General features: G+C 34.9%; 1 protein-coding gene across 1 annotated transcript; it reads left to right on the plus strand.

The window, feature by feature from the left end:
• Positions 1 to 4143: 4143 nt before the first annotated feature.
• On the plus strand, positions 4144 to 7044 carry LOC114755454 (cytochrome P450 CYP736A12-like). Its single transcript, XM_028944337.1, has 2 exons — positions 4144 to 4857; positions 6076 to 7044. Exons 1-2 carry the CDS (start codon positions 4144 to 4146, stop codon positions 6898 to 6900), a joined length of 1539 nt encoding a protein of 512 aa, XP_028800170.1. The 3' UTR covers positions 6901 to 7044.
• The last annotated feature ends 1966 nt before the right edge of the window (positions 7045 to 9010 follow it).

The raw sequence follows: 9010 nt of genomic DNA on the forward strand, positions 1-9010 counted from the left end.
GTGAAAAACGAGGAAGAGGAAAATAGTGCTCTGTTTAACTAGTGGCTAGTAGAAGAGAAGGATTATTCAGTTCAGTCTTCATCCACCGCCACATGTTATTTGTGCCACAGAGAAACCATTGACCGAAAACACACAAGGCTCACCGGGGGCTCTGCTAACGTCACCTCCACACACCGCGTTTTTCTTTTTGGGTATAGAAAATCACACCACGTTTCAAACATTTTAATTTGTTAGAAGTTTTCATTTGAGATTTTCGTATTCCTAGCAGAAGAACAGCGCATTAATTTTGCGTTGGAAGCTTTCTCACGCTTTTAATAATTTCATTTGAATATCGTACATAGCCTTAATTTTTCGTTTAATTTTTAGTTTTAATATTGGATGAAGGAACAAATTTACTCATTATAAAATTAAAAAAAGTATCAGCCATCATAATAAAATATAGGGGATAAAAATGTCCATAAACAGTATAAAAGGACGAAAAAATTACCATGCCGTTAATTACTTCACCGTAAACTGTTTGGAGAAAATATTTTACCTCAAAAATACTGATGTGGGTTAAGGGGTGTTTGGATTGCTCGATAATCACTTTTAAAAACAATTTTTTTAAAAATTAAGATAAATTTTTTCATATATTTACTTCGTATAGCGTAAAAACATAAAATCATGATTTTATTTCTTTTTTTTTTTTTTTGATATACTGGAAAGGATAACACTAGGACCTAAACAAGAAACAAAAACAAAAGGAGCCCACAGTCTCCTGTATCCAAATGAAAAAAGTCTCTGGTGGCCTACGGAGTCAGGATCTGCAGTCCAACACCAAGCATCAGTGCCTTCTTTCCAAAGAATCTGCCACTAAATTTTCGTTACGAGGAGTGTATCTGCACTGCACTCTCCAGTCTCGTCTCAGCATCTCCTTTATTTCCGTGATCAGGCGAAAGTCATTATGCACGTCCGAGGGTTCATTGCCGATAAGGGCCAAAGCCACTTGTGAGTCACTTTGGAGGAGAATGTTCCTGAAGCCATTGTCCCATGCTCTTCGTAGTCCCATGAGACAGCCCCACAACTCAGCCGTGAGTTCATCTCCAGTGTCGAGTTTAAATTGAAAGCCTTCGATTACTCTCCCGTCCTTGTTCCTAAGGACACCACCATAAGCTGAACTTCGATTCAGACGTGAGTAAGCCCCATCTACGTCGATCAGACCCCCGAACTCATTAGAGGGTAGGTTATCTGCAGTGTCGATTATCCTAGCTCCGTGGAGGTTGACGCTAGATACTTTCTTTTGTGCTTTCGCCACGCTGCCCAGAATGGCAGTGGCTCGGGCATGGATACTATGCATGTTGGACTCAGTGTTCATCCGTACGCGTTCATTCCTATCGCGCCACAGTAGCCAGCATATAATGATGAATAAACCCTTCCAATAGCAGGAGTGACTACTAACCTTTCTAGTCATGTTGAGTTGAAACCAGTCTTGTAAGTCACTGGAGAAGAACCTATGACGGTAAGCAGGAGTAATAAGTGTCTCCCACATTCTCTTGACATCCTCACAATCCCTCAGAGCATGAAGGGTGTCTTCGGGGATGTGTTTGCAACGATCACATAAGCCCGTAGGGTGGAGGTTTATACGCTTCTTTAACTGATTTGTAATGAGACGATCATGCAGCAAGATCCATGCGAAGGTTTTACATCGTTGGGGAATTTTGAGCTTCCACATCTCCGTCCATCTAATCGAAGTACAGTCACGGTGTGTATTTAAGGACTGGTAGGCAGAGAGAACAGTGAACTCGCCACATTTTTCCCACTTCCACTTGACTCGCACATCACCGTTCCCATCCCGAATCTGTTGAATACCATGTGCTACTTCCTTCCAATTTCTTTTGATGCCATTCCATGCATTTGAGCCTGGTTTACGGGGATTTATTTGTGGCAGTAAATCATTCCCACACCCATACTTTCCTCTGATGACCCGAGTCCAAAGCGATTGGCGATCCTTAACAAGTCCCCATCCAAGCTTCATCATAAACGCACGATTCTGTTGTTTCAAGTGCCTCATACCCAAACTTCCCAGGAGATAAGGTGAATCTTCCTTGCTTCGTCATACGTGCTCTCTTCTCAATATTGTCGCAAGTGTGAGACGGAATGTTTGCTGTTTGCATGGAGTAGGTCGGCATAGCAGCAATGACAGACTTGACCAAGCTACCGCAACCCGCGAAAGAAATACGCGACGTATCCCAGGTGCTTAATCTATTTCGGACCTTGTCGAGTACGAACTGATAGGTTTCAGAAGTGACTCTCTCATGGTGTCATGATTTTATTTCCACCCAAACACCTTTTTAGATTGCTGTAGTGTTTGTCGCCGCTTGGAGGAAGATGAACCTGCGACCGCCCTCCGATTCGTCGTCGCTCTTCAAGTTGGATGATATCGCTGATGAAGCCGCCAGGAAGAAGAAGTAGGCTTTGGTGGGGACCATCTTTGGAAGAAAAGGGGCATCCCGTTTGAGCATCGGGAAGCCATTAGAACCAGAAGGAGGTGTTGCTGCTATTCGATTGTGACTTGAATTAATGAGTTGGCGTCCCAAACCATGGTTTAGCAAAAAATTTGCCAAACACCCTTAAAATTTTAAAAACCATGGTTTTGAGCTGGAAACCTTGGTTTCGGTTGAAGCTGCACGCCACCCGTTTCTGAGGAGTCTTCTGAGGAGTCAAAATAGTCGTTGGTAATTATTGGTCCCTCAGTAGCTTCCAACGGTGATATATATATATATATACATATTTTATTAATATATATTATTTATTAATATATACACATATTTAATTATTTTATTAAATTATTTTGGGAAAAAACATATTTATTTATTTTATTAATATATGTACGTATTAATTTTTTTTATTAATATTTTTTATTTATTTTAAATAAAGATATATTATGAAATATATCTTATATGTAATTATCATTTATACTTATGTCCTTTTTAGTAATTTCTACATATAAAAAAGTACTTCTGACAACAACTATCCAAACACTCTCACTTTATCAGAATCACTTTTTCAGAAAAACTATTCTTTCAAAATCTATTCTCTCCAGAATCTATTCTTCAGAAGTTATTCTCCAAACCATGGTCTGAGGTCATCCAAACACCCCTTTAGTCACAGCTGGAGGAGATGAAACAAAACGTATTTGGGTTGCACTAAGGGAAACAGAACAAGGTCGATGGGTATGGCTATGGCTGTGTGCGCCGAGGAGAAGAAAAACGTTGAAGAATGGGAAAGGTAATTGTACGTATGGGACACGTGGCATTAAATTAATGAGTCCGTGCATTGTGATTGGAGGGGGCATGAATAGGGTGATATTGGATGACACCTGGACAGTAAAATGGGACCCACCAAACATAAAAGTAACGGCCGTTTTGGAAAACTAACGGAGATGACACTTTTATCTCGTTTTAAAGAGTTCATGTGTATTTTTGTCCTTAGTATTTTGTTATAGTGTTTGATGTTTTTTTTTTAATATTATAATAAGTAAATTTGTCTTTTCACCCTTTAATATTTTAAGATTCAAATCTTTTTTTTTTCAACATGTTATTCAAATGAGTTTCTATTAAATTGATTTTTTTATAAAAGCTTATTTAAAAATAAAGCATATTATGCTGATTAATTTTTATTTTTATTTTTAATTTTAATTTATAAAATAAGTCGCGATAAAAGTTACTTTTCCAGGTATTAAAAAAATGTTAATTTTTTAAATGTCTAAACTAGCCCTTGTCTAAGTTTTCAAAAATTATTATAAGAGATTAGACATGAAATAATTATTACTTGAGCTAATTTTAAAAAAATAAATTATTTTCTCAGGTGATATAAATTATTAGTTTCTTAAAATGAATATTTTTCAAAAAATGGTTTAAATGACTAAACAAAATTAAATGAACTGAAAACAAAATTTTTAACCTAATTTAAATAATAGTTATCTCATATTTAGTTATTTACCTCCTCAAAGTCACTCTAAAAAGAATTTAAAAAGAAAATTTAAACAAACATGTCCTCCGTAATCACCTCCCCACAAAACGATATAAATACAACCCCACCTCATGTGCTTCCTCGTTCAATTCCTTTCCCTTTCTGACACAAACGCTCACCTAAAGTCTAAACATGCTGCTTCCATCTCCATTATTGCTACCTTCCCCTCTATTTCTCTTTCTTGCCGTATTTCTCTTCTTCACTGTATCACTTTTGCTCCTACTCTCTCACTTCAAACCAACCAGAGATGGCCGGGAACAACCGCCAGGTCCACCGGCCTGGCCGGTGATCGGCAACCTCCACCTGCTGGGTACCCTCCCCCACCGTTCCCTTCACTCTCTGGCCAGACGATATGGCCCCATCATGTCCCTCCGACTAGGACAGGTGCCTGCCGTTGTCGTCTCTTCGCCTGAAGCTGCCGAGCTTTTCCTCAAGACGCACGACGTCGTTTTTGCCAGCCGCCCAAGGACTCAAGCGTCGGAGTTCCTTTCTTATGGCTCCAAGGGAATCGCTTTCGCTGAATATGGCCCTTACTGGCGCGACATGAGGAAGCTCTGTACTTTGCAGCTTTTTAGTGCGTCGAGAGTGGAGATGTTTCGTCCCATACGAAGGGAGGAGTTGAGAGAGGCGGTGAAGTCGATAAAGGAATCGGCGGCGGCGCGTGATGTGGTGGATGTAAGTGAGAAGGTGGGGGAGGTGATAGAGGACATCATATATAGAATCATACTGGGACGCAAGAGAGACGATAGGTTTGATTTGAAGAGAATAGTTCAAGAGACGCTCAGCTTGGCAGGAGCTTTCAATATCGCAGACTTCCTGCCTTTCTTGCGCCCATTTGATATTCAGGTATCTTTTTTTTTTAATCCCAGTTTTTAAAAAGAAAATTTGGTTAAAGTTTCTGTTAAGAAATTTAATTGGTTAAAAAGATTTAAATTTGAGTAAGTGCACCTATAATTCATGTATGTAATTTTTTTTTTCTGTGTGCAATAATTATCAACACTAAAGTCATTTTAGCACAGCAAAAGATATATTACACACAGTAGAAAAAAGTTACACTTACAGATTATATCTGCTTGCTCTTAAATTCAGGTCTTTTTAGTCAATTAAGTTTTTAAACAGGGATTTTTTTACCAAATTTTTCTTTTTAAAACTAATCATAATCTTTTGTGGCCAAAAAAAAAACCAGTCTTAATATTAAAGAATCAAATTTCTAATTATTCTAATAAGCTACTCTGAATAGATTTTCAAAATAATCAAATGCGAAAGAATATTGATGAAAATACATATAATAAAATCTGCAATTACTAAACAATACAAAAAATAAATTAATAGTTAAAAAACAGAAGAAAAAAATCACCAAAAAGACTGTGAAAAGAGGAAATTTCAAATAATAACACATTACAACATCATCAGTATTGACAATAATTGATAAACAAATCATAACAATTTTTGTGAATTAATTCTTGTTTTGTAATTTTTTTTAATTTTAAGGTTTTTTTTTTGCGATTTTTACAATAAATTAGCCCTTCGCACTAAGTTTTGTTAGACTTCTCAAACCCATGTAAAAAGGGTACATTTTATTTTTCTTTCTCCCTTGCTTGTATGTATTTAATTTGTTCTGTGGGTCCAGAATCAAAATCTCATACAAGCCAAAAATTTGCGTGTCACATTGTCAATCTACCTTTTATTATAATTATACAGTTGGTTACTTTGCTCTCCTTTTGTTTTTACTGAAATTTTTTATTTAAATTATACAGTTGGTTGCTTTGTTTACCAATAAGTGATTCTCAGTAAAATATAATAAAACAGAGAACAAACATGACAGATAAAAACTAAGCTAAAAAATATAATTACAAAATTTAAATTTTAAAGAAGATAAAAGAATTTGAGTGAAACTAGATTGTTAACTCAGGCCACACGTGAAGTTAGAAATAAGCCGCAAAATTTTAGTTTTGTGAAAAGTATAATTTTGCACAAAATTTTATAATATATATAACATAGTTTACATTAATCCTACAAAAATTTGTTACTAGCACTCATATTAACCAAGTATTACTGATCCAGGGTTTTACAAAACGCTTAAAGACGAATGGTAAGGAAATTGATGAAATGTTAGAAACGATCATCAAAGAGCATGAAGAGGCACAAGCAGTACTGCAGAAAATGCAACACAAGGACATCGTGGACATATTACTCTCTTGCTTGAAGGATTCTCATGACGATGAACAAAATCCAGTCAAAGATCGAACCAATATCAAGGCCATACTTTTGGACTTGCTTTCCGGTGCAATAGACACTTCCGTCACTGTTAGTCTCTGGGTTTTCTCAAAACTCTTGAAGAATCCCAGAGTAATGAAAAAACTCCAACATGAGCTGGAAAACCTTGTAGGAAAAAGCAATTTGGTCGAGGAGGTTGATTTGCCGAGGTTGACTTACTTGGACATGGTGGTCAAAGAGACTTTGAGACTACATCCTGTTGCGCCATTACTGCTCCCTCGAGTCAGCACCGAGGATATAACTATCAATGGATATTATATAAGGAACAAGTCACGAGTGATTGTGAATGTGTGGGCAATAGGACGGGATCCTAAGATATGGTCGGATAATGCGGAAGCGTTTTATCCAGAGAGGTTCCTGAATAGCAATGTAGATCTCCGAGGAAAAGACTTCCAACTGATACCATTTGGTTCAGGTCGAAGAGGATGCCCTGGCATGCAGTTAGGGTTAATTACTGTTAAGCTGGTTATAGCACACTTAATGCATTGCTTTAATTGGGAACTTCCACAAGGCGTTTCTCCTGATGAAGTGGATATGACTGAGAAATTTGGACTATTGATTCCAAGAGCTAATCACTTAGTAGCTCTTCCATCATATTGCCTAGCAGAGTGATTGTTGTGCTTAATCATATGTCAGTGTAATTTTCTTTATGACCTGAACTGTTTAAGATTATGTAATTTGCGTTATGATTGGGTCTTTCCTTCCATATTTTGTAATAGTTTTTACATAAATGATATTCATTTTTTCTTAACAATAGATGAAGAACATAACAACCGCATTATATTGATGCTCATAGAGTCTGATCAATAGTTGGAATCAAACTCTAGACCTGTTGCCACCAAGAGCACATCCTGTGCTACTAGACCAAATAGTCTTAGGTTGAAATTTGTATTTTGCAAAAAAATTAAAATAAAATAACATCATACATAAAATATTCATTTTCTTTTACTTCATTTTTATATGCAGCGCATACAAGTGAGGATATATAGATATATTATGTTCATTTTCTCTCATCTTGCTTGTTTGTTTAAGAAAATGAAACTACGCAAACTAAAAAAAACAAATAATAAAATCTTCGCGCGCCGCATGAAAATGAATACACCATGTTGTAATTAATAACCACATAATGATAATAACAATTCATATCTTGAAAAGAAACATAATATTCATAGGTATCGAGAGTGGAGACATCAAAGCCTATTAGTCTTAATATGTAAAAATATCATAATACTACGTATGATTCTTAATATAAGAACTAGTTGATTAATTTGAGTAGATTAAGAAAGTTTGTAAATTAGTTATTTATAATAAATAGGCGTTATTTTTCTAGAATACCCTTACTAATTAAATGTATTAGGTAAAACTATTATTACTATACGGACAATCTTTCAAAAAAATAGATAAACATGAGAGACAAAATAGATTTATTGAGGTCTTGTATATATTTAAGACTAAAACAAAAGTCAAACGAACTCTTATATTAAATATCAAAGGTGATAGTGTGTAAAACGAAACACAATGATGTAAAAGGTTTGATAATTCTAACAATCATACCTAAAACGTAGCATGGAAATTTGGCAAGATCATTTAATCAATTGAGCTTTATCTAATTGGACGCTATATGAGATCTCACCAATCATATTTTGCAGGAAGTATTAAATAAAATATAAAACATGAATACAACATCGGCAATTTTCTTCGAAGTCAAAGAAAGGAAAACATAAGGAACCATAAGGTGACAGGTGATAAACTTAGAGCGGGGCCTGGCCAGGCCGGCCCTCCATGGCCACAAGCCTAAATAGGCAGGGCCAATTGGGCCCGTAGTTTGAAAAAAGACACTTTTACAGAACCCGACCTTTAAGCTCGCAGGCTCGAGCAGACCCACGGGTTTTTAGCTTGTTTAACAAAAATGTTTTTTTTTTTGCATCTTTTTTTAAAAAATAAAAATAAAATGAGAAAATTAGTTATCAAAGACATTTTGTTTAAAAAAGAAAAGAAAGAAATTAGTATCATGCTAGCTTTTGAGATACATGAATCACTTTGAGTTTATTTTTTTCATAATCATTTTTAAGTTAATTTCCTTTGAACTTTTTTTTTCATGTTCTTTTTAACTTTACTGAAAATGTAATTTCTGAAAGGAATTTTCGTTATGGTAACTCGCATGTTACTTTTTTTATTTGAAGATGTAAATTGTTTTCCGTTTTTTCTTTTCAGTTTGAAGAAGTAAATTATTTTTTTAATTCAAATTAAAAATTTTATTTTTACCAAAATCAAAGAATACTAGCCAAGAAAAACGACTTTTTAAATTGTAAATACACACTTACTGTAAAACGTGTAAACCATGTTTAGTAAGGTAATATTCATTTTTATTGAGAATGATCACTTTTAGAATGAGATTAATAGATTATATTGGTTATTTTACATTTATATTAATTTTGCATGTATAATTTTTTTAAAATAAAAAGTCACTTACGTAATTATGTAATCCCCATAATAAGAGAAGTTCAAAAGTATAATTTTATCCATTTTCTTAAAATATATTGAGTGATTGTTGTGAGTGAGTGTTTTGTTTCTTATATTTCTATTCTAAGGCTTTCTATTTTGGGTTAAAAAGAGAAATAAAAATAATTATAATATTCATATTATTATATTAGTTCAAAGTTCTAAAAGCAAAAAAAAAAAAAAAGGCTTTAAAATGCCGGCCCTACAAAGTTAGCCCTTT

Source organism: Neltuma alba, unplaced genomic scaffold (genome assembly GCF_004799145.2).
Source record: "Neltuma alba isolate B1F8T4 unplaced genomic scaffold, ASM479914v2 tig00010270_pilon, whole genome shotgun sequence".
NCBI lineage: Eukaryota > Viridiplantae > Streptophyta > Magnoliopsida > Fabales > Fabaceae > Neltuma > Neltuma alba.